Source organism: Perca flavescens, chromosome 15 (genome assembly GCF_004354835.1).
Source record: "Perca flavescens isolate YP-PL-M2 chromosome 15, PFLA_1.0, whole genome shotgun sequence".
NCBI classification, from domain to species: domain Eukaryota; kingdom Metazoa; phylum Chordata; class Actinopteri; order Perciformes; family Percidae; genus Perca; species Perca flavescens.
In genome coordinates, this window is record NC_041345.1 from 5,700,578 (window position 1) to 5,727,644 (window position 27,067).

The 27,067-nt window shown below is 42.5% G+C and overlaps 1 protein-coding gene across 2 annotated transcripts in view; it reads left to right on the plus strand.

Moving 5' to 3' along the window:
• The window catches only part of pvalb6 (parvalbumin 6), a 46,564-nt gene extending 24,569 nt beyond the window's left edge, over positions 1–21,995 (plus strand). The window contains exons 1-5 of one of the 2 annotated variants that reach the window (XM_028599147.1): positions 5,940–6,184; positions 17,545–17,610; positions 19,378–19,510; positions 19,635–19,744; positions 21,263–21,995. In XM_028599147.1, the coding sequence (XP_028454948.1) occupies positions 17,550–17,610; positions 19,378–19,510; positions 19,635–19,744; positions 21,263–21,288 (330 nt within the window). In that variant the 5' untranslated portion in view covers positions 5,940–6,184; positions 17,545–17,549 and the 3' untranslated portion in view covers positions 21,289–21,995. Of the gene's footprint in view, positions 1–5,939; positions 6,185–17,544; positions 17,611–19,377; positions 19,511–19,634; positions 19,745–21,262 lie in introns of those variants that run through there. The other variant, XM_028599146.1, reaches the window with a different exon arrangement.
• The last annotated feature ends 5,072 nt before the right edge of the window (positions 21,996–27,067 follow it).

The following is a 27,067-nucleotide window of genomic DNA, read 5'->3' on the forward strand; positions in this document are numbered from 1 at the left end:
TCTCCTCAGCATTCCTGATGTGTGTGTGTGTGTGTGTGTGTGTGTGTGTTGTCCAAGTGCATGTATCGGCATGCTTGCGTCTAATATCTTATATCCATCTGAAAGGAGATTTCTAGATGTGCTGTATTGTGGCTATATTTTTGTTGTTGTTGTTGCTTATATTGTTTATTTTTTGGGATAATCGCCACCACTCGGTTTACATTGGTGCTTTTGAGTGAAACGTTTTGACAACTATGGGATGGATTGCCATGACATTTGGTACACCTGTTCATGTCTCCATGAGCCCTTAACTTTTCATGTAGTGCCATCATTAGTCATACATTTTCATCTATGGTTTATGACAAAAACCCTGCAAACTAATGGCATGCCCAGTAGTCTCTGTTGTACTCATTTGCAAATGTTAGTATTCTTACTGAGATTGTTAAAGCAACACCAAAGCACTTTTTCTCTTCAATCCCCCTACAGGTTGGAAGCGGAATTTTCCATTATCGTTCTCATTCAAACTACAGATCCGCGGTTATAGCCGCTAGAGAGCCGCAAAGCGAATGCAGAAGTGGCGTTCACCCTGTTACGAGTTGATGAACCACTGAAACGATTTTGGAAACATTATTTTAAGGTGCAAAAGAATCTTTGGTGTTGCTTTAAAATAGAGTGCTGCTGGGGTGACATATTTTTGAAGGCCAACCCTTGAAGTTAGCATCGTGAGTGATAAAGACAAAAGTGATAAAAGTAGCTGTTGATGAAAAAAACTTTGGCTCTTACTGGCTTGGATAGCTTCATCACTGACCTGAGAGATCTCATCTTCCAGAGCACAGAGGCATAGGAAGATGCCGGACACGCTCCTGTCACCACACTCATACATCTTCCTCAATCCCATTCAACAAATATTCCTTCCCTCTGTGCAGCCTTTTGCCTCCTCTTTTTGCCATCCTGTAATCTCTCTGCCGAGGCATCATCCTCTGTGTATACGGACAGGCCAATCTGTCTTTCTGTCCTCTAAGCCTCTTAGTTAGCTTCTGATATCGGCAGGCTCTGCAGCGATGACTCTCCTCTGCATCTAGAGGATCTTATTATATAGTGTAAGATGGGGGATATTTGTCTCGATGCCTTAATGTTTAGGCAGAAAGAATACTGATTAAGCAGGTGGATCCGGGTGCACGAGCATCAGGGCAACATACACACATTGGACACACTTACACAGAAACAGACAGCAGACGAGATTGGATTGGATTTCCTATTAACAGGCGAATCATTCCTCTCCTCTCCTGTCTCATTCTCATTTTTGCTGTCAAGTATCACCCCCTCTATCCATCTATCCATCTATCTATCTATCTATCTATCTATCTATCTGTCTGTCTGTCTGTCTGTCTGTCTGTCTGTCTGTCTGTCTGTCTGTCTGTCTATCTATCTATCTATCTATCTATCTATCTATCTATCTGTCTGTCTATCTATCTGTCTGTCTATCTATCTATCTATCTGTCTGTCTATCTATCTCTTGTTCCTATACCACCCCTTTGCTCAGCATGTCATATTTTCCATTGTTTTTCTATTCACTGCCTCTTTACTTTTTCTATCCATCTCATTTCCCTCCCATTCTTGGCAAATTTTTTTTGTCACTCTGTACCTTTTTTAGTGTGAGAGAGACAGATGGAAAATATAACTGCTTAGACGGAGAAACACAGTCTAATAGTGCTTGTGGAGGACGGAGATGATGCTATATAACAGTTCCCTTACCTGTGAGTTTGTGGCATGTTTCTTTTCTTTTTTTTTTTAGGTAAGACTTCCTGTATTGAAATTTAACATAATGAAGCTCAGCGCAAATTCTTTCAGGAAGACGTCATTACCCCAATCACTACTCATTCTTATATCAAATCAGCTGTTCAAGAAGTGACGTGTCAGTTAAACCAATCAGACTCGGCCACGAGATTCAAGGGCCAATCACAGCCTTACAACTCTGCTTTAAATCTGTTCTCTTCTTGTGCTGTCAGCTGTCGTTTCAAGCAAAGCGCTCGACCCTCCTCCTCTCCTGCCTCCTCCGGTAGTTGTGTTTCTCCGGCTCCATCGGGGGGTTATGTTCCTATTCCTTACCCCTTTAAGAAGATTATTTCGAGTCCAATCTCCAAAAGAATTTGTACATTCAATATCATACAGTTGTACAATAAATATCTTTGCATATCTGCAAACGACGTCTCTCCTGATTGAAATGATAATAATTCCTTCAAACTACTTACAGAGTTTTTTTATGGATTTTAAAAAACCTGTTTGCTCAGATTGTAAAAGAACCAGGTCTGCAAGAATGTTACAGAGATATTTAGGTGTTTTCTCACACTTCTGGCACATCCATGCATAGATTTTTAGTGAACAAAATTAAAATGTGCAGAAATCAGATGTCTGGAAAGACATTTTTTGTGATTCTCTCTGTCTCTCAATGCTACCCTCAAAAAAGGTTCCCAAAGTGTCTGCATTATGCTGGCTTACCTGGACTCAGGTTGAAAGCCACCTCTCTCTCTCTCTCTCTCTCTCTCCTGCCTTTTCTTATTCACATCACTCGTTATCTCTTCGTTTCATTTTATCTTCTTAGTCAAGCCAGAGAATAACTTTCCTTTGTTCTAAGTTACAGGATGTATTAAATGTTATCTCATGGGTTACTCAAAACCTCTGCAAGAAAAACTGTTAGACCAGAAGTTTGTATAGTATGTTAAAAGAGGACAATGAAAAAGTGGCAATTAATACAAATGATTAGTGTATTGGTAGTTTTGGGTCACTAGACCCACATGCAAGTCATCCATCCATTCATCCATCCATCCATCTTCGTCACAGGGGCAGCATCTCCAGCAAGGGACCCCAAACTTCCCTTTCCCGAGCCACATTAACCAGTTCCAACTGGGGGATCCCGAGGCGTTCCCAGGCCAGGTTGGAGATATAATCCCTCCACCTAGTCCTGGGTCTTCCCCGAAGCCTCCTCCCAGCTGGACGTGCCTGGAACACTTCCCTAGGGAGGCGCCCAGGGGGCATCCTTACCAGATGCCTGAACCATCTCAACTGGCTCCTTTCGACGCGATGGAGCAGCTGCTCTACTCCGAGCTCCTCACGGATGACTGAGCTTCTCACCCTATCTCTAAGGGAGACGCCAGCCACCCTCCTGGGGGAACCCATTTCGGCAGCTTGTACCCTGGATCTCGTTCTTTCGGTCATGACCACATACAAGTCCACATTTGCAAACTCATTTTGACTCAACGTTTTAAGTTTTGAGCTTGTTCTGCTCCACAGATACTTGATTACCATTTGACTAACAAATGAGCAGCGCTTCTTTGCGTGATTAACAATAGATCTGGTGATGGTTTGCATGACTGATAAGAAAGCCCCAGTGGCAAAAAAAACACATGAACCGTTGAGTAATGTTGTAATTTTCTGCATTAATAAGCTCGTCAGTCAGCACACAAATAACTCACATATCCATTTGAAACAAGCAAGCCAATACAAACAGGAGTCCCCTAAGTGTGCACACAAGTCAAAAGTCTTTTTAATGACGATCATTCAGTTATAAAGTAGTCCTTTGAAGCAATGGGGCGACTGGGACTGAAATTCTCATGCCGTTTTGTGTTGTTTTGTGCTATGTTGCCATTGATAAGAGGAGAAGAATAGTCTAAGAAAGGTTTCCATTTTATCTCCAGTAGCAACCCCTGATGGATTTCTTTTTCAGACCATAGCTATGCAGGCGTTGGGTGAGATAAAACCTTACCCATGATGTGAATTTCTCTTCCTTATTTTCAGTCGTTTGGCTTTCTCCTCCCTAGCCCCCCCTCCCCATACCTGTCCTCATCTAACATTGACATTCCCTGGATGATTCCTAACCTCTAGCCCTCTACCACTTCACTGGCCCCTTCACTCCCTTTTTACTTTTCTTGTCTGCTCTGTCGGCATTCCTCTTTGAATTTCTCTTTTGCCATCCCTCTCTTAATTTATCCTCTTTTATCATCCATCTCTATTTCCCGTCCCGGGCTTCACTTGTCACTACCCCATCACCTCTTCTTCTCCATTCTCTCCTTCCTCCCGTCCCCCTGCTGAGCCCCTCATCAGCGCAGGGAGAACTGCAAAAAGCCCCCTGGCACAGCAAAGGATCAGGGCAACCCCCTCAGCGACCCTTTCATTTAAAGTAGGTGATACATTTAGAGGAATGTAAAAAGAGGGAGAGAACACTTGTCACAAAGCTGCATCAAAATTAAATAAGAGATGAAAGAGAAAGGGCATCAAAAAAAGATTTAGGACTTTGAGGAGAATATTTGTGAATTGGACTGTTATCCCAAGGGGAATACAGAGCCGAGGACAGAAAGAGACAAAGAGAATGAGAGAGAGAGAGAGAGAGAGTAAAAGGCAAGTTTCAAAGAGCTATGCAGATCAACCCATGTGATTGTTCCCAAAATAACTCCTATGAGTGTTTTCTTTGTGTTCTATACTCCTGAGAGAAGCCAATAACCTTAGTAAAGTATTTGTTTGAATGGCAACATCTTGTCGTTTTTCTCGACAGGACAGTCCCTGGCATATAAGAGACTGTCCAAAACATTTCGTGATTAGGTTGCAAAGATAATAAATCTCTGCCATCCTCAAAATGATTTTGGTTAAAAAAAAACACACACACCCAACATCAATAAAGTGTCTATCGTAAAATTGATAGCTGTCTCATAAATACAATACCTTAACAGTAACCGAGATAGTAACACCAGTTGTCAGAAGTCGCTCCACAGTAGAGAGCACACGTCCCTCACACTCACGCCATTCCCGACAATACAACACACACAAACATTCACAACACGTACCCTCATAAATCCATTCCTCCCAAGAAAACGTGTTTATGGCTTTCACAACCAAACAGTAGTCCTTAAGCCTTGTATCTGCATCTCCCGACCAATGCTCTCTAAAAGTTATTATGAGAGGCTCCTCAGTAATAGCACTGGTGGAAACAGCTGATGTTTGCTGTGATCCATAATCACTTCACATCTATAAGTGAGCCTCAGGGAGGATTCCTGGGCAGGGGGTGCTGCAGTGTCCCAGAGGGATGTATAGCATAGCCTGGCAATGCCACAGTCTTTAATTGTTGAGGTTAGCAATGAGGAGCAATGGGGCCTCTTGCAGATTCTTTCTCTGTAGAGTCACTATATGGTCTGCAGAGTGGACCATGGAGGTTTTCTGGATCTCTGCACATCTTAGTCTAGCTATTGATTTTGCATTATACCCACACACAAAGCCCACAAACCTTTTGTTTCATTTAAACTCTGAGGCAAAGTGAGCCAAATGGAAGCAACCTTTAAGAGTATCAAGGGTTAACATGTTTGGCTATCTAGCTCACTACAGTAGTAGCACAGCTATGGCTGAAGAGAACACTATTATTAACTAGGTTACATTTATTTGTGTTTTTTTTTTTTACAGGATGCCTTAAAAAAAGCCACATTCACTTAGGACCCCTTGATTACAAAAAGTGTAAAGAATTGAGAGTGGTACATTTGTCCCCTATATTACTGTAAAGTGTGTATATGCTATAAAAGAATGGAATGACTTAGTGAACTGACAACTTCACTAAATGCATGTTTTTGATTGCAGTAAAAGTCAAGTTTTTTTATAGCATCTCAATGATTTTTAAGGTTAGGGTAAGGAAAAAAAAACACTAGTGATAAAGGTAGAGGAGGTCTGGGTCTTATAATTTGTCACTGATGATGCTGAATGCCTTAAAGGAGGACATGGTAGATGAGACTTAAAAGTGAAAATTAAAAGTTTAAGAGAAGAGAGAGAGACAGAGAAAGGCAAAGAGAAAGCGAAGGGAGATCTGATCAGAGGGGGATTAGAGGGCTGAGCGAGTGTCCCTAGGGTGGAAGGTGAGAGAAAATCAAATGGCTGGAAGGAGGAAGGGAGGGGTGAGAAAGGGTGTGCATAAGAAAAGAAGTCTGGCTGGTAAAGGGGTGGGGATTGATTATTATTAATGTTTGATTAGCATGAGCGCAGTCAGGAAAGCGATACGGACTAACATCGCTGACCCCGTGCTGAACTGGGCGCCCATTTTACAATCCAAAAATAGTTGGAGAGGACATGTATAAAACAGAAAGAGCAGAACCTCTGATATTTTACTGGACGTCCCTCTTGCACCTATCTAGCCCTTCTCCCACCTCAACACCCGTCAGCCTGTAACCCGGTAAGAGGAAGATATATATGAGATATGATATAGAGGAAAGGAAAAAGACAGACATGATAGCAGATTTTTTCGAGATGAGGGATCTTAACAAATCCAGGTTATCGCAAGACACAAATATGGATATTGACATCACAGTCATTCTTGATGTTACTTTGCTATAAATGCAGTGATAGCTGAAACTCATAGGAGAGGTGATAGATAGAGAAACGTGTGAGGAAATGCAATTTGCCTTAATTTACAGGCTCCTTTATGGCATGAGATTAGATTTAGATACAGAGACAGCATATCAACAAGTTAATTACTTTCTGATAGCAACGGTTTTCTGCCAAAATAAGAGGCCATTATGTTGCAGTGCTTGCTTGTGATATCTTTCAAGGTCAACTTTTTTTATTACACCTAATGAGATTGAAAACAGTGTCCACCCGTGCTCCAGGGTTTGTCAAAATGCTAATGCAGTGAAAGGCATGAAAATTAATTCAATGTACTTCTGGCTGATCACAGAGATTTAAAAACATTTTTACATCTAGGCCTACTCATACAGCAGATGCACTATATATGATGAATATTCATAGACAGTAAAACACTTAAGTGGAATGCGGTCTCAGTTAATTAGTGAGGAGGACGCATAATATTTTCTTTGCGTGTCACGATGAAATATGTATGCTTTTAAACACTCTTGATGCTGTTGCTTTCAATAGCAGATTAAATGGAATTTACATCTTTAATTTGTTTGGTAATATTTTATGCAAATGTGTATCGAGTGCACGCTTGAGATTGCTTTCATCGCCTATGTGTTTTGCAAAGTCATCTCATTAGAGTTTATGACTTTATTAGATTATGAATCTTAGTGATGCCAACAGTATGTTAAGTGGGAGTGAGTAACCATGGCAAGGCTTCGTGCATATACAGTCACACACATGTTTAGCCATGCTAGCAGCACCGACTGTAAATAGTATACTATAAATAGTATGAGATAGATTGCGATGAGATTCAAGACGTTCATGTTCCCCTCAGGATTAACTGATTTTACTTTGGTGATCTTGACCAATGTTGACCTGGTTGACCACCATGTCAACATTTTAATCAATACGTTTTGTTTATGACCAAAAAAACTTTCAAAGCTAATGACATTCCACATCAGCCTCAGCTGGGCATCATCTTTAGAAAATAAAATGTTAGCATCCTAACATGAAGTAAAAAGGATGAACATGGCAAATACGTGCTTGGCAAGAATTTTAGCATTGCCATTGTGAGTTAGCATGCTGATGTATTGTTGTTGCCAAGCTGTAACTGTGTGGTTAAGCTATCCTGTCCTGTACCTGCCAGAGGATTAGCCAGTGGACAGTGGTGATAACAGCCAGATGATCCCCAGGCCTCTGTACTACTTTTTCAAATCCAGTCTGTCCTCGCTGTGTGCGTGCGTGGGTGGATGGGTTGATAGTTGGGTGCACGTGTTTGCTTTTTGTTTTTAAATGAACACCACATTCTCACTGTATCAACAGCTCTTTAAAATCATGAGGCATTGTACGCTAATGCTCACTGAAAAGGTAGCTCTGCTCTGGCTACATTCAACCATCAAGCTCATTTGAAGAACAACTGTGCCGATCAGTAGCAATTCCGATAAAAAAACTTTTATGGAGGAAGGAAATTAGTGGGGCACCTTTCACTTCAGGAAAATTGCCTGTTAGAGTTATTCATGTTCTTCAGAAAAATGGAGCAACTACAGTAGCAGAGTCTCTTTACGGAGACCAGATGACAAACATGTAAAAACTGTTCATCCTATGTGAATATACCTAAGGTAAATAAGCACAATATGTCAGAATGACACTGTCCAGGCATGACCATACTGGCTGTCCTTTCCAGGGCTCGAAATACCAAGTTATTGCACGTGAAATTTGAGCTGTGCTCGTAATTCTTAGCTCTTCATGCACCGGTGCACAGAATACCTTCAAAGCCTATTTCTGTAGAGGACAGGAGTTCACTTCCACTTCACAAAGTGCATGCAATGATACTGAAGAGGCATACTGTACTTTTCCGCAGTATGTTTCCCTTTCTCCATTTCCCCTTGTCTCTGCTTTTTACAGACTCCCCCCACAAATATACACACACAACAGTCAAATGAACATAAGTGGCTCGGGTTTCTTGAAATGCAAGTACATTCTTCTTTAAGCCTTCTACCTCTTCGCCCTAGTCTGCTTGGCACCCTTTGTGCACACATATTCACACATTCATGCAGCTGTTACAGTAGACCGGGTAGTTGGCAGCCCTGCAGCATGGTTAGGTTTCCCACACCTTGAGAGGTTGTCAGGGTGATGGGACTTCTCACAAAGGAAACCCCAGTTTCACATACTTTATTTGTATTATTTTCAAGGGCTCATCAAGGAGAGATGCCATCATCAGTGTCTTGCAGAAACCCTTAAAGCTCAATTTCTTCGTCACATATTGTATACTTATTCCCCGGTTTTTACCATACAGTATGAAGCACAAACCTGACCCCTCTAAAATGGCAGTTCCATGGTCAGAGATATCCTCGCTGTTGTCTAATGAAAATGGAAAAAGAAACACTAATGAAAACAAGCAATTTGTCCATATTGACGAATTGAGTTTGTGTCAGCTCAAGCTTTGTTTAAATCTATTTTCTTTTGACTTTTGACTTGAGACTTCTGAGCAGGCAGCATATTTCTTATATTCTGCTTCAGTCATGAAAATGACTGTGATTTCTTTACACAGGAAACGGCACACGTCAGGAGCGAGGTTTCAAGACTGCAGAAGTCAGTGCAGTAAAGAGTGCCGAAAAAAAAGCAAGGGCATCCAGGACTACTCAAGTCGAAGCATTTTATGCAGCTGAGATTGTGGTTGTAGACAATGGCAATAAATGCATAAATATACATACATACCAGCAGTGCAGTGCAGCAGGTAACCTTGGTGGCATCTGATTGATGCTTAAACTCAGATGGATTGTTACAAATGTCGCTTTAAAAAAAATGAAAAAACATTATGGGAATTGTTATTACAGCCTTAACTTACAAAGTGATATTTGAAGATTGAAAATTCTGGGGCTGTGAAATATTACAGCAGTATTTTCTAGAGAAGATGCTGTTTATCCAAAATAGTCATGTAAACAAACCTTCATGGCTTAGGGCTTATCAGAATGAGAAACCAGAACCAAGACTCAATGCGTTACTCCACACATTACTCTTGTTTCTTTATGTCGGGTCAAATTTTTTTTTGTATCAAACCTCTAAATTATACCCATATCTATGCAGTCAAAGCATACTTTTTACATAAACATTTTGTACCTTAGGTGTAGAGAGGGTCAACCATTATTTGCAGTGTTGGTGGATTGATCCCCTGCATCTCCTCTGCATCTACTTGTCAAGGCAGTATACTGTACCCCAAATTTCTCCTTATGTATGTGTGTGTGTGGAAAAAGGACTAACGTCTGTTGGAGAAAAGCATCTGCCAAATGAATAATCTGATATTATAGTTTTATTATTTGTCTTGTAAAAAGCTCAGGCAGTAATGAAACTGCAAACAATGTAATTTTGAATCAAATAATTTATTTTCTTACTTGACAACGTTCGCCTCACTGGTCCGAAAGTTGAGCTCATGATCCGTTGTAGTGACACTGTGACACTTCCATTTACTGTGGCAGAGTACATTTTATCACACGGCCTTTAAGGAACAGTCAGCATTATAGAATATGTATTCTCTTTCATGAGTTTCAGAATTTTGGCACATAACACTTTCACTAATAACTACTACACAACTAACAATATTAATTGTGTTGATCAGTGAGCTGTAGAGGTGCTGATACGCATACTTTGTTATCTTTTGGAAAGCCATGCCAGGCTAACTGTTTCCCCCTGGTTCCAGACTGTATGCTAAGCTAAGCTAACAAGCTACTAACAGTAGCACCATATTTACCATAGACATTAGAGTGGTGTAATTCTTCTTCTAAATCTCGACAAGAAAGCAAATACATTCCCAAAACGGCAAACTATTCCTTCATTGGCTTTATGGAGCATTATAGCAAGTGTGAGCTAATTGTTTATCTATATATTCAGCTATGTCCCGCATGTTTTGGTCAATTTGGTTGACAGCAGCTGTTTTTTAGCAAAAAAGCTTGAAAAACCCACTGTGAAGTACTTGCTCAGCAGACACACTCAGTCAGTGCTAGCTAGTGAAGCATTTAGCAGCTAAAGAGCCAGATATTTCCCTCAGGAGTTGGTAGCTAGTAATTAGAGTTAAAACAGAGTGAATATTGGTCTTACATTCTCCAGGTGGACAGAAACACAATTCTATACGAATGATAATGTTTATCCGTAACTGCTGGAGGTGTAAATCAGCAACTGTTTGCTAACCATTTTGCCATAACTAGTCTATATCCACGATGTTCCACTTTTGGGATTGTTCAGGTGCCGCCGGAAATTCCGCCAGATGTCTTTCATTTTGGCTGGATGTCCGTTTCCTTCCGCTGTCTTTGTGTTGGCATTTTAAACTCTGATTTCTGAGGACTATGGTTAACTGCTCCTCAGATCTCTGCAGGGTAAATCCAGACAGCTAGCTACACTATCTGTCCAATCTGAGATTTCTGTTGCACGACTAAAACAACTTTTGAACTTACCACCCAAACAAGTTCCTTCCCGAGGCTATTTTGCAGAGGCGTTGTTGCTCCGTGCAACTCTTAGCGCCACCAAGACGATTGTGATTTAAAGAAATGCCAATAAACCAGAGCAAATTTTTCTCCCATCCTGGAATGCTGTGTGGAATCACCAGACCTTCCTCCGCAGCGCTGTGGAGAAAGGTCTGGCAATGTGAGACTATGCCATAACCAACTTGTTTCCACTGCACCCAAATAGCCAAAAAAAGTGAGTCAGTGCAGGTAGAACTAGTTGACGGAGAGAAAACAAAGCATTCCAGATAACTGAAATAACTGATAACTAAAATAAATCTGCAGAGACAGGCCATTCAGCACAACCACAATTGGTCTTTATACTCTCCTTTAAATAAATCAATGTGGCTTACTTTATACAGTTCCACTGGCAAGCATCACACTGACTGAGATATCTCTGTAAATCAATCGTATCCACCTCATTTCACAGTGAATTGTTTCTTTCCCCCAGCCAACACCTTTCTAGTAAAGGTCAGAGTAGGGGGTTGTGCTTTTGTAATGATAAAAGATTGGATGTGAGGCCACACAAGTTAAGCAGTGTTCGGTATTGATCTGTGTGTGCAGCCGTATGTTACTGAAGTAGATAACGCTATACCTCAAAAAAAGCTCGTACATCACTGAGTGTGACACCAATGGAAGAAATCTATAAACTACTTCTAATGGTGGCTAAAACTACATTTATCTGTTAGTAGTTCACAAACACTTAAAGATTTTGCCAGGATACATTTCTTTTCTTTTTTTCAATAACCATGGACATATTAATCATCTTCTAAAGTTATGTCCTAAGTTCTGTTAATTGAGTTTTTATCCAACAAATATGATAGTTTTTATTATGGAAGCCCTCTCAGGTCATTAACGGATAATTTCCCCCCCGCTGTGGTAAATATTTTACACTGATGCAACCAACATGAATAACAGTATGTTTTTTTTTGGTGGTTATTAGCCTCAAATGCAGCCAAATAAAACCATGTCAAAGTGCGTCAAACTAGGAGGTGGATGATATTACAATAGTTGGTGTTCTTGAGGTGTGATGCAGCAAAACACTGTAGCATGAGTGATTTGTAACGGAGGGGAAATGTAAAGGGAACTCAGACTGTATTTCCACTGAGAAGGACAGAGCAACAGTATTGGCCAGCTCAGCATTATGTGCCGCACAGAGGGAACACCCTGTCATTACTGTAACCTTCAGTCCACCCTGCTTCGCATCAACATCAGAGATTAAAGGTTGAAAGATGCTTCATATTTTATATGGTAGTTTACAGTAAGCTGCCTCACAAACAGACAGGTGTAAGTGTGTATGTATGGTATTTGCGTCCAAGAGCTCTGGGGCCCATTGCAGACACACTAAGCTTGAATAGTTGTTTACAGTAAGTTCTCCTTCACAATATTCACAAGATACTTGGTTAGGTTAGGAAAAGATATTACTTGGATTAAAATAAGTATGTTTAGGCCCAAAACATACTTATTTTAGAACTTTTGGGGCAGCATCTAGGTCACCCAGTAGAGTGTGCGCCCCATCTATGCTGAGTCCTTGGCAGCGGCCGTGGGTTCAAATCCGACCCCTGCCCTTTGCTGCATGTTGTCCCCCAATTTCTCTCCCCTTCCCTGTCTTCAAGCTGTCCTGTCAATATAAGGCTAGTCTATATCCATGACCTTCCACTTCCAGGATTGCTTTGTTCCCGCTGGAAATTCCGCCGTATGTCCTTCTCTACTTTATGCTTTCTTTCTGGTGGATTTATGAGGACTATGGTTGACTGCTCCTCAGATCTCTACAGGGTAAATCCAGACAGCTAGCTAGACTATCTGTCCAATCTGAGTTTTCTGTTGCACGACTCAAACAACTTTTGAACGTACACGTTCTACCAAAACAAGTTCCTTCCCGAGGCTATTTTGCAGAGGCTCCGGAGCTCCGTGCGGCGTTTAGCGCCGCCCAAGACGATTGTGATTGGCTTAAAGAAATGGCAATAAACCAGAGCACGTTTCTATTCCATCCCAGAATGCTGTGTGGACTAGCCAGACCCTCCTCTGCAGCACTGTGGAGGAAGGTCTGGCAAAGCGAGGCTAATTAAGGGCCATAAAATCCCCCCCAAAAGAAGTTTGTCATGACGTAAGTTAAGTACGTGACGTTATAAGTCAAGGTTGACTTTTTTAAGTCCCATGTTGCTTCTGCTTGCTACATTCTGCTTACAGCTACTGCCACCGACTAACCCTTGTGCAAGGGCAAAAAGAGGAGCAGAGTGCGTAAGTCTCTTCCTGTCGGTACATAGCCTCTCCACCACCAAGACTCCTACAGTGCCTCCTCATGGCCACACACGGTAACTGGGCCCTAGCGGACCCAGGCTGAACTGTAGGGGATCTCGGAGCAGCAGTGGGCCCCAGAGGTGCGGTGTGCAGGCCCACCAAGTAGTGGAACATGCCCTGGCACCCGCCAACCACTGCCCCAGCTATGGGTAAATAGTCCCACTGCCTTGTGGAGTAGTCTACAGAGGCAAAGGCTAAGGGAGCACACCCTGAAAAAAAAAGACACAAGTCCTCAACGGCGGAACAGGCGGAGGATGATGGCTGACCTAAGTGGAGTATCACAACGGCTGGGAAGGCGGATGAAGGCTGCAGCAGTGCTGCAGCCTTCATCCCCAGTCGTCGTGGTCTCCATGCCACTGGATTCTGACCCAGACCTGCCAAGGACATGGTGGGAGTGTGGTCTGCGCAGCCACACCCTCACCCAAATCCTTACCTATGCGAAAGCTCCTTGCTCCCCCTCCCCCTCCCCCCTCCACCTCCCCTCCTCACCAAGTCCTGTGGCGATGTGGAATGGTGGTGGGCACAGGCCAAGGATGTGGCTGGGAGTGTCTAACCAAACCATGCACACAGGCGGCAATGGAGTGATGGTCGCTAGGATTGCGGGATGGAGCAGCGCGTCTCCCCCTGGCAAAGGGATGCTTTGCCACTCTCATTAGTGCATACGCTCCAACTCTTGATGCCGAGTACAACATCAAAGAGGATTTCTACAGAGCTCTTGATGCCATCCAGCAGAAAACCCCGGTTACGGACAGGCTCATACTCATGGGAGATTTCAATGCCAGAGTGGGTATGGAGCACCTGTTGTGGAGTAAAGTCATTGGCCAGCATGGTGTGGGGAAAATGAATCCCAACGGGCTCAGACTCCTCTCCCTCTGTGCAGAGAGAGAGGTTTAAGACCACCTGGCAGCACCCCCGCTCAAAACATTGGCACCTCCTTGACTATGTGATTGTCCGTCAAAAGGACAGACAAGATGTCCTCACCACCCGTGTTATGCGTGGAGCTGAGTGCTGGACTGACCACCTTATGGTCAGATTCAAACTACTCATGAGTATTCAACCCCGTGGCCCGAGGACCGCTCCGAACAAAAAACTCAACTGTATAGCGCTGAATAGCCTCACCACCAAAGACAACCTGCGACGGCTCCTTGCTGAAAACCTCAAAAAAGCTCCCAGAGGAAGCAACTGACTGGCCAGCTCTGCACCTGGCTATTCACAGTGCAGCCTCAGAGGTGCTTGGCCAATCAAGGAAACGTCACCAGGACTGGTTTGATGGCAACTCAGCTGAGATACAGTTACAAAAGGCGCGAGAAATCCAGAACCTGGCAGACTGCAATAACACTCAAGGCTTTTACGATGCCATAAAAGCATTGTACGGCCCCAGGAAGCGAGCCATCGCCCCAGTTCGATCAGCTGACGGGTCCATGCTCTTTAAGGCCCGCCACGAGATTCTTGCCCGTTGGGCCAATCATTTCGAGAGTCTCTTCAACCACACCAACCCTGTCGACCCACATATTCTGGATTATCTCCCAGACCTGCCACCAATCACATGCTTGGACACTCTTCCACTTTACTCAGAACTCCGGCAAGCCATTGCCGGGATGAAGAACAACAAAAGCGCTGGACCCGATGGAATCCCTGCAGAGGTTTTCAAACATGGAGGATACACCCTCACGCTTCGCCAGCACCTCCTGATCCAAATCTTCTTGGAACATGGGACCCTCCCACAGGACTGGAAGGACGCAAACATTGTGGTCATTTACAAACAGAGAGGAGACAGAGCAGTCTGCGGCAACAGCCGTGGGATATCTCTCCTCTCCGTCGCAGGGAAAGTACTGGCCAAGATCATGCTTACCAGACTGGTTGAGCACATCTCGGAAGCTGTGCTTCCGGAAACACAGTGTGGCTTCCGGAAGACCAGATCCACGACAGACATGGTTTTTGTCTTGAGGCAGTTGCAGGAAAAGAGCCGAGAACATCAAAAAGAACTCTACGTAGCCTTCATCAACCTCAGCAAAGCTTTCGACTCAACCTCAGCAAAGCTTTCGACCACCTAAGTTTCTCCACATCCTACAGCAGTTCCATGACGGGATGCAACCCAGAGTGCTCACGGGAGAACTCCAGTCAGAGTTTTTCGAAGTAAACGTTGGGGTGAAGCAAGGTTGTGTCTTGGCTCCGGTGCTTTAACATCCTCCTCTCTGCCATCACCTGCCTCTTCCACCGTGTCATGGGACATGACGACGGCGTCCACGTGGAATACCGACTTGACGGAAGTCTTTTCAACATCCGTCGGCCCAAGGCCCACACAAAGACAAAGACCTGCCAAATCTGTGAGCTTCAGTATGCTGACGACTGTGCCGTCCTAGCCCGGACACTATGCAGCACGCTCTTAACACAATATCCAGTCCGTACCAATCCTTTGGCCTACAGGTAAACACTCAAAAAACCGAGGTCATGTCCCATCTCACTATCCCCGCCCCCACACCTCCCAGTTTTCACATAAATGGTGTTCCACTTAAAACAGTGGACCACTTTACTTACCTCGGCTCCACTTTGTCCTCATGTTGCTCCCTTGACTCAGAAGTACACACCCAGATAAATAAAGCCTCATCATCTTTCGGCCGCCTACACAGCAGGGTTTTTGAAAACCGTAACCTGAAGATCAGCACCAAGGTGGCTGTTTACAACGCGGTATGTCTCTCCACTCTGCTTTATGGGGCAGAGTCTTGGACCCCATACTGCCAGCACATTACCAACCTAGAGGCCTTCCATATCTGCTGCCTACAGAAGATCCTCAGCTTGTCCTGGGAAGATGGAATCCCCCATACAGACATTCTCAGCAACGCTGACTCAATTTGTATGGAAGCAGCGGTGGCCAAAAAACATCTGTGCTGGATATGGCACACCATACGCATGCCTGAACACCGCCTGCCCCGTCAAGTCCTCTACAGTCAATTAATGGGCGCTAAACGCTCTGCCGGAGGGCAAAAGCGGCGTTTTACAGACTACACCAGGGACCTCCTAAAGCGAGCGAACATCCCTCTCACGCAGCTTGAATCTCTGGCACTTGATAGATCAGCCTGGCAGGTTACCTGTACTAAAGTAGTCTCTCAGATACACCAAATTAGCCAAGACTGCCGAACCGAGAGGCACATCCAGAGACACCAGAGGGCGGCTGGTACCCCCCTGGCATCTGGTTTCCCCTGCTCCATCTGCGGACGAGTGTGCGGCTCAAGGATCGGACTCTACGCCCACGAGAAGTGGCACCAGCGAACACAATGTCGCTGAACACCCCCCCACCCCCACCCCTGGAGCAAGCGTCATCATCGAACACGATGGACAGCTAAGAGTGCGTGTGTGTGTGTTCAGTTCGGTGGCGGTGAAGTTTGTGTGGATGTCTGAGTGCAGTGTCACTCATCTGTCATACAGCTTACACAAAACAACAATGTGTGTCCCAAGCTACTCCCTATTAAGGTCTGCCAGACCACAATGAGCAAAGCGAAATCAGAGCACTGCATCCTCTAATCCACATGTCACTCACTCCTTCTCAGCATCATAGATCTCTATAGACCCCTGTAAATTCTCTTTGTGTTTCCCTTTATCTGTGTTCAGCTTCTAGTGTATACGTGTTTCTAATAGCAACAGAGGACAGAAGGGCATCATCTAAAGTTGGGGCAAGGTGACAACTTCATATGCAGCGATCGGGTTCGGTCACACACACACACACACACACACAGAGTAAAAAGTCAAAACGCTGTTAAGTGCCGGGCTCACCTTTCATAGTGTGAGGTACAAGAAGAGTCTCCATCTGGAATGGGCTGACAAACGGAATTCTCCTGTGGTATTTTAGACACAGCTGAAGACTCAGATGGCCTGTTAAACCCCTGCTGACTATGTGGCCTGCTTTCATGTGCAACAGCTCAGTGATATCATACAGATAAAATGGAAGACACCAATATGGACACCACGCTGCTTGTTCTGTCCCTCCCTTTCTGTTCTCCCTATTCCAATATTTCCTTCATATCTTAGTCTTTTCCCTAACTTTCTATCCCACAAACACCACAACTAAACCTCCTTTCCATCCTTCTCTCAACAACGTCCTGTTCCTGTATCTTTCCCTTTCTCCACCTCCGTCACATCTCCTTCCCCTCTCTGCCTTTGTCACTCCTCCTCGACTGTCACTAATTCATTCTGTCACTCATCACCTTCTTCTCACATGTCCTGATTTCCTGCTCCATTTCTAGGGTGTCACCAGTGTAATACGAGAATGTCTCCGAGTTCTCTCTCTGCTCTCGAGCAACCTTGTTTTTAACCTTGTCCCCTCTCTGTCCTTTTTTCTGTCTCCCTCTCCTCTGTCTTTTTCCCCCATCTCTCTTTCCTTTAACAGCCAAGATGGCAATGAGCAGCATCCTCAACGCTGATGACATCAAGAAAGCCCTTGATGCATTTGCAGGTAAAAGCACATATCACGGTTCAAGTGGACCAAATAATATCTGGATCTATGTGACCTCTCAAATGTGATGAGATTTAGAGGAAATAAACTGTGGATAATTTGGTGGGAATCTGCTCTTATTTGCAGAGCTTGACTTATCTTTGGGCTGGAATCCAACTACTACAGGTTTTAGACTGATTTAGGACCAGTACTACTTGTTCCCCATACCACCATACACCTACTGTGTGTGTTACACATTTTGCATCCTGAGTGTGAACCGACTGAAGTAGCCGCAAGTCCTTTGACCCAATCTGTATTCCAATTAAATTTTTTTCTTTAAACAATATCCTTAATGATGTCAATATACATAGAAACACAGGACTCTCCCAGATAATATAAAGATCATATAGGTTTATGTTATGGCCACCACTTTTAATTATTTAAACAGGGCGGATGGATGAAAATACTCAGTAGCCATGAGCCTTAGCTGTTGTTGCAATGAAGAAAAAGCTAGTCAGAGGCGTGAATAAATGTAAAGTGGTAGCGAATTCAAAACGTTTTGCTGTTGCAACCCTGGGCCGTAGTTGCTAAATGCGTCCAAAATTGACCCAGAATCCAAAAGTGAATACATTTAAAGGTGCCGTAGGTAGGATTGCGAAGATCCAGGACTTAGCCCAAAAAATTGAACATCAACAACTTCTCAGTCCCTCCCCCCTTTCCGCTAAAGACCAAAACGGTCTCCTAAGCTCCTGCCCCCCATAAGGAAGAATGAATACATTTATACATACATGAATACATTCATGAGCAGTGATTGACATGCAGTTAGACACCCACCTGGCCTTGATTGGTGCATCTGAACAGGGAGCGGTGGATTTTTGCAAATCGCACTACAGGCTGTAGGTGGTGCCAGAGGAGCTGGATTTTTTTTAAATGACCTGCTTCATGTAGTTCTACTCGAACATAGGGTCAGTTTCAGCATATATGACAGAAAGTTGGTTTTATAAGTCTTACCTACTGCACCTTTAAATCGTAGATTGTGTTTTCAGTTGTCTCAGCACCATAATCTTTAGCTTCCACTGATGTTTGTTTAAAGATAACGAGAGCAAACCAAATTTGATTGGATGTTTTTTTTTTTTTTTGCAGAAATGCACATGGGGAGTCGTAGTAAATTCAAACTCAAAGTTTGAATGTACCCAGGCGTGTACCTTCAACTTTTTGTCAAATAATATATTTTGTAATAAAGCTGTTAATCTTTTGTACTGCCAATTCATGCCGATCCAATCATGGCACTGAAATAGCCTCTTCAACTCTTATAAGTGTTGAACAAAGACGTTGGCGCTGCTGTGCACTGACAAACATGGAACTAATTAATACTTTTTTTCTTTTCTTTTACAAATGTGCATAGTTAATTATTTGCATGTACGGTATAGTGTAAACAGACATAAACAGACAAAGCTGTTGGGCCCTCTGGCAAACACATGTTCCCAATACTATTCATACTAATTATTTTATCCTTTTTACACAAACTATTCTATTTTCTGTTCATGTATAGATATAAAACATGTCTGCAGGAATAAACCTCACATTTTAAAACATTACAAGTCGATAAAGAAAAATAGAGATTATAAGAGGAAGACATTAAAAAACCCTTTTAATTCAAAATCAATACAAATGTCTTTGTGAAACGTTTAGATGTGCTTGCAGAGTACTGACATTTTGCATCTTTGTGTTTGCATGCCTATGTGCCTCCATGTGTGTTTGTGTGCGCGCGTGTGTGTGTGTGTGCAGTTGCTGACTCCTTTAACCATAGGAAGTTTTTCGAGATGGTTGGTCTGAAGGCCAAGTCTTTTGACGAAGTAAAGAAGGTTTTCCTGGTGCTGGATGCCGACAACAGCGGCTTCATAGAGGAGGAGGAGCTCAAGTAAGATAAATACACACACACACACACATATGTAAACCCAAAAGATGCAACAAATGACTTTGCTGCAAATCAAATATTAGCGGTCTGTGACATGTATCCATTGTGCTTTTCTGTTCCTGGCTAGATTCGTTCTGAAGGGTTTCGCAAAAGATGGCCGGGACCTGACAGACAAGGAAACCAAAGAATTTTTAAGAGCAGCCGACAAGGATGGAGACGGCAAGATTGGAGTCGATGGTAAACATCAAATTCTATTAGTGGCAGACAACAAGCAAAACCGATGTAGAAAGGAAGTGTCTCTCTCTCTCTCTCTCACACACACACACACACACACACACACACATACACACACACACACACACTGCATTTCTAACCCTGCATCGTTAACACACTCTCATCTTTTCACACTCGTTTGTCTTCACACTGCATTTTCATTATCCAATTATTTTCTTTTTGTGGTTAATGCAGTACACGGAAGAAACTGGAAAATGTCTCTAATGATGATGAATTATAAAAAAAAAGTGTGGATGTTGAAGAAAAATGCTAAGATTGATTGATTTGCAAAATGAATCAACTCCAAAAAGTGAAATATGGACTGTTATCATAAAGATGTCAAAGAAAAAACAAAATACAGTACCTTACAGCTTGACACACACACACACACACACACACACACTCACACACACACAAACACAAACACACACACATAGTGAATCTTTTGTACTGCCGCTTCATGCCGATCCAATCGTGGCACTGAAATAGTCTCTTCAACTTTTGTAAGTGTTGAACAACGACGTTGGCGCTGCCGTGCACTGACAAACATGGAACTAATTAGTACTTTTTTTCTTTTCTTTTACATATGTGCATAGTTAATTACTTGCATTTACTGTATAGTGTAAACAGACATAAATAGACAAAGCTCCATGACCCAGAACTGTTGGGCCCTCTGGCAAACACATGTTCCCAATAATATTCATACTAATTATTTTATCCTTTTACACAAACTGTTCTATTTTCTGTTCATGTATAGATATAAAACATGTCTGGAGGAATAAACCTCCCATTTTTAAAGCATTTCATGTAGATAAAGAAAAACAGAGATTATAAGAAGAAGACTCTAATGTCCTTCTGTATTTCTGACTTCACCCTCTAAGCCAATAACAGTCACACTGTGAGAAAGCTGCCTTATTACAATTACATGTTTGCCTTTAGGCTTCATCGTCCAGATGAACACAGGATAAGCAACTTTCAGCAACTTCAAAAAACCCTTCTGAGCTGTTTCATCACAGGGGTGGTGATGGCACAGTGGATATGACACATGCCTTTGCTGTGGGAGACATGGGTTCGATTCCCACTGCAATACATTAACCAATGTGTCCCCTGAGCAAGACACTTAACCCACACAAGGGTTAACCTCTAGTTGCTCCAGAGGTGTGCAACCTCTGACATATGTAGCAATTATTCAATTATAATAACAACAGTTAACTCCTAGTTGCTTCAGAGGTGTGCAACCTCTGACATATATAGCAGTAGCATAGCATAGCAATTGTAATTCACTTTGGATAAAAGTGTCAGCTAAATGACATAATGTAATGTATGCACACTTTATCCATGTGTGTGGGATTTCAAGCCCATAATCTTTGTTGGCTATTGTATCATAGTCATTTTCGGTAGTCGGTGCTTTTTGAATGATCATTACATATTGAGCGAAAACAACTCATCCTGACAACTTTTGTTTTTCTTGCTCTCTTGCAGAGTTTGCTTCCCTGGTGAAGGAATAAACAGTCGCCTAGTGTGACCGACTAGCACTCCAAGATCACCTCACAACCACCGCTACATCCCGACACCGCTGGCCCTCCTTCCTCCCCACCACCTACACCTCACCGCCTCACCCTGACTCCCAGCCCACCGGACCGCAGCCGATTCCCGCTACACACACACTCCTCTTTTCTCACCCCCTCCCCCACCGCTGTCTTTGCTAAGTGCCATTCTGCACTTTAGGAAGTAAGCTGTGGTGTGCCACGCTCTCACACACACACCTCCTCAAATGTCCCCTCGCCTATCTTCATACTATTTATTTTATCCTTTTTATACAAACTGTTCTATTTTCTGTTCATGTATAGATATAGAACATGTCTGCAGGAATAAACCTCACATTTCAAAGCATTTCAAGTAGATAGTTAAAGAAAAATAGAGATTATAAGAGGAAGACTAATGTCTTTCTGTATTTCTGACTTCACCGTCTTAGCCAACACTTGCTCACTTTCTTTCTCCCTTTTTTTTCTGTTTTTCTCTTCCCTCTGCCCGGCACTGTTCCCTTCCTGCATTCGCCCCCCCCTCTCTCCCTCTCACATCATCACCCCATCCACCCATCCATCCATCTATCTATCTATCCATCCCTTTATCCTCTGGTAATGAGTTGTTGTAAAACATACCAAAAGAAGAAAGAGGTCAAGCTGTGAAAAAATTAAATAAAATGAGTAAAAAAAAACGACTCGAGAACACTGGCTCACTAAGACTCCTCTGTTAATTCCCTCCTTTGATGCTTTTATCCGACGCTACACTCTCAACCCAGCTCTCCTTCTTTCCCGTCTATTTCGCTGTCACTATTATTACTAAGCAGAACGAGTGAAGCACATCTTGACAGCAACCTAACAATGTATAAAGGGTGTACTTTAAGAAGATCCAAATTACCCTTCAGTGTCATTTGTTAGCAGTTCATTAACATTGACTGTGCCGTCTAAGCAATGACAGGAGAGAAACAAAATGCAATAAGGCAAACTGCATGATTACACATTACTGAGGAGCATCTTTCTGCAGTCGATATTGCATTATGAATGTAACTCTGCTCAAAGAGAAGAAAAAAAAAGCAGGCGGAGACCACGTTATTCCAGAAGTGCTGTGCCAGTTTAGCGGAACCATGCTGTCAAGCCATTAGCAGAATTGGATTCACACTGAGGTTCAATTTGGGTTAAGTATCCCCAGCGGAGGACCCAAACAGGCAACATGGGAATCCTGATATTCTTTAGTAGGCCATTTTATTGCCTGAGCAAATAAACACAGATGTGGAGCTTCGGAGCTATCACTTAAAAGACTCTTAAGTTCAGTGTAACTCAACTCAAGCTCACCGCTGGTCACAACAGACTGTTGAGGTCAGTGTCATTCACAAGAACGACAACATAAAGTATTTTTTTTAACTGAACTTTAACTTAGTTGCTTGTAAAAAGAAATACACCCAATACATGAATACAATCCAATACAAATATTTTTGAATCAAGTAGTCAAGGGGCTTTAACTGATGGTGTAATACCAATATGTAACAACTTACTTATTATTCACGTTTTAGCTACATAACAACATTATAGATCAATATTATCATTATGTCATCAGTAAAACATGACGCCTGCTGATGAAGTGAAACACATTGGTTAAAGTAATTATAGGATGCTATAAAGATGGTATTACATTATCCATGAACGCGTTGCATTTTTTATCACATTTCTGGTTCAGACTACATTAATTTAATTGTTTTTTAAATTTTTTACAAGATATTACATTATCTGCCAGAGGTTACATGTTAATGTTCTACAAGTCATTTTCCAAAGTAAATTTTAAAATTAATATGTATTAATGGATATATTTCTGCGGACCATGTAGAGAAAAATGTGAAAAATGGTGGAGACGCAATACAATGGCAATAAAAACATAAAACATAAAAAAACACATTATATATCATGCACCCATCCCTGAGCTAGACATGACATACACTCATTCCTGACATGAACTGTACACTAATAACACTTCATAGACAGTAATCATTTATTTCCAAAGTCACATGTCATCTCTTGGCCCGAATTTCAGTGCCAATAAATCAAAGAAGGAATGATGATTTAAACCAGCTATGCACATATTAGTTTATGTTACATAAACACATTTGCCACAGGGATTCATTCTTACCATTTTACAAATGTTTTAGCCAATTATGAAGGACAAAACCATTACTACCTAAAGAAACACAATGTTGGTTGTTGGTTTACCAAGACAAGTATATATATATATATATATATATATACAGTCCTTGTGTGAACGCAAAATTATAAAATATTTATACATTTATTTTTGTCTTCTTTCTCCAGCTTTGTGTGTATCTATGGCAAACTGAGTGTTGTATGACAAAGTATGAAAAGCATTCACGCAAGGCCCACTTATTCACTTTCAACCATATATACTCTGCTATTTCCAAAGTCAAGAATGAACTGTCGAGCTCAACGAAAGCATTTGTTGTCAGGGTTGAGGTGTCATCATCGATATACACGTGGGGCCGATCTGTCATTGGTGGACGTGGGTCTCAGCTTAACAGTGGCAAATGGGTTGGTACCCCTTCAAAATAAAAAGGAGAGAGAGAGAAATAGATGTTGGAGGGTTAGCAAGAAGACAGAGACCAATGGAGAAAAGCAATATAATAAAATAACATCTTTGAGCCTCACAATGAAGGTTACAACAAGAGAAATGAGAACTTCACATTGGTCAAGCATCATCTAGCAAACTGTTCACCCGAAGGGAGAGTGATAGTGAGTCAGTGTTCCCAAATGGCCACAACTGAAATGGTTTCAGCAGTAAACTGCACTTCAAACACTAATGGAGGGAAAGCAATTCTGTGTCATTTAGATCACTGCCCTCGTATGTTGTTCTCTCATTTAATGGGTTCGTGACATACTTCAAAAATAACATTATTTTCTGTAGAAGAGAACATGAGTGCCATTTAAAACCTGAGAAGAGAGAGAGAGAGAGAGAGAGAGAGAGAGAGAGAGAGAGAGAGAGAGAGAGAGAGAGAGAGAGAGAGAGCAACAGGTACATTAATAACTTACTTTGGGAAGAGTTCTGGTTGTGATCCATCAGGTTTTGATCTCTGTAGAAACACATATGAGAAAGGTATGGGTGAGTAAAGTCCAATCCAAACAAAGGCAAAATGCACTAATGGAGGCTCAGCAGGCACCAGCCCTCGACCCCTCACCCTTCTGCTTTCAGTCGGTCCCCCCACAAGCTGCGCACACACACACACACACACACACACACACACACACACACACACACACACACACACACACACACACACACACACACACACACACACACTTTTACAAGGGCATGACCATGCAGAGACATCAAAGTCACAATGAAAAAAATTCTATAATAAATCTATAATTAGATAAAACCAAATATTTGGGGTAATATTAAGCTATTGTGAAATAAATATCACACTTATTGCTCCTTAATTAGACCAACTAACACAATAATGTAGCAGACCTATTCAGTCACAAGGACTTCAAACAGGTCTTTGGTCTACAGTAATAGTCTCAAATTACAGCATGCCAACACACACACACACACACACACACACACACACAACCTCCTGGCTTATACACCATCAGCAGCTGGAGCTTCCTCCCTGCATCCACCAGAAAGACGGGTGTGGAGCCATTGAGAACAGCACCCTGCCGCAGTGCCCCTGCTGGACAGACTGGCAAATACCATCAAAGGTTTACATACTATAGTATGTCTCATCACAGCTGTCCCATATCATTTCACCTTTTGATAATGAAGCCAATTCAATATTGACATCACGGGGCGTACTGTAATATACCAACAACTAAAAAAGCTGAAAGCAATTTCTGTTTGATACAGTAACTCTTTCTATAGTAAGGCACCTTTTATGAAGGGAATACAAATTGTAACTAACGGCTTTATTCGTGGTTAATGAATAATTTACTAATGCTCTATAGGTCAGTTAATAATGAGAGCAACTTTTGGGTTGCCAGTTGGAGAAACCTTAAACCATCCCACCACTTATTTCTGGGACAAAAATCAATTTATTAACAGCTCATTTACACCACAATAAACACAATACATTTGATGGATTAAAAACCTTTACTAATAACACATGACACACATTGGCCTATTAGAAAATGAGAAACCCATGAGCATTTATGAATACATTTAAAACAGTATTATTGCCAAATGACATATTTAACCAATTGGTTAACCTAATGGTTGATTTTAAAAGAGTTAACCACTGATGTAAACCCAGATTTAGTTTTTTAGTGGCCACTACTTATTCTTTCATGTTTTGTTAAAAACCATATTCATTACTAAATCACATTAGTTGTTTGTAATAATCAGCTTAAGTATGCAGTGCGCAGATCATATTAAAGGGGAACTATGCAGTTTTTTTTAGCTTAATTTACCTTAACTGAACAGCTTCGGAGTCATTGGAATGGTTATATGACTTTTTTTCGAGTTGAATGGTGGTCGTCTCGCTCCCCCCCTAGCGCCTGTGAGAGGAAAAACTACCCGTGCAACTTTCGGCCAGCGAGCCGCCAGTCTCAGCGTCAGGAAGTATCGCGTGATATCAGGTCTCGCGATGCAACAAATTGCTTCACGGCACTTCACACATAGGCCCATCCAGGAGCCGGCTAACAGGGTAGCGATTTTTTCGAGCAAGTTTTTCCCACTATCGTCATGGCTGAGCCGGCAAAAAAGAGGCAGAAAGCTAGGAAAGCATTGTCGGAGGAAGAGAGAAAGAGGAAACGGCAGACCAAGTGAGAAATCAGACATGAGTAAACATAGGAGCTGCCAAATATCTATTCCGAAGCTGTAGGGGGAGCTCTATAGAGAAACCAAACCTGTAGGGGGGGCCTCTGTAGAGAAACCTGTAGGGGGAGCTCTATAGAGAAACCAAACCTGTAGGGGGGGCCTCTGTAGAGAAACCTGTAGGGGGAGCTCTATAGAGAAACCTGTAGGGGGGAGCTCTATAGAGAAACCAAACCTGTAGGGGGGGCCTCTGTAGAGAAACCTGTAGGGGGAGCTCTATAGAGAAACCAAACCTGTAGGGGGGGCCTCTGTAGAGAAACCTGTAGGGGGAGCTCTATAGAGAAACCAAACCTGTAGGGGGGGCCTCTGTAGAGAAACCTGTAGGGGGAGCTCTATAGAGAAACCAAACCTGTAGGGGGGGGCCTCTGTAGAGAAACCTGTAGGGGGAGCTCTATAGAGAAACCAAACTTGTAGGGGGGGCTCTGTAGAGAAACCTGTAGGGGGAGCTCTATAGAGAAACCTGCGAGCAAAAAGCGAGCAAAAGGCGGCCAAGAAATGGACAAAACTGCATAGCGCCCCTTTAAAGCAACAATAGAGAACGTTTCCCCGATTCGGTCCCCCTTTGGTCCTAAATCAACTAATTTGGGATTACAGTGTAGTTACAACTTATAAAGGCTTTGTAAAAGGTACCTCGTGGTCCCCAAAAGACTTTTGAAAAATACTGCAGAATAAAAATAAAAATGGGATGAGCTCCCAGCTGCTACCTTTCCATTGTTGTCCATTTGATTGATATATTCTATTGATGGAGAGGCAGAGAGAGAATTGATTGATATTAACGACACTGATGGATAATCAGACAGCCATACCTTGTTTTCTGAATAAGACTCAGCCCTTTTGTCAGGAGTCGGTGTGATTGGTTGCATCTCATTCTGTTTATTTGAAGATAGAGGTGGTGGAGGCGGAGGGGGC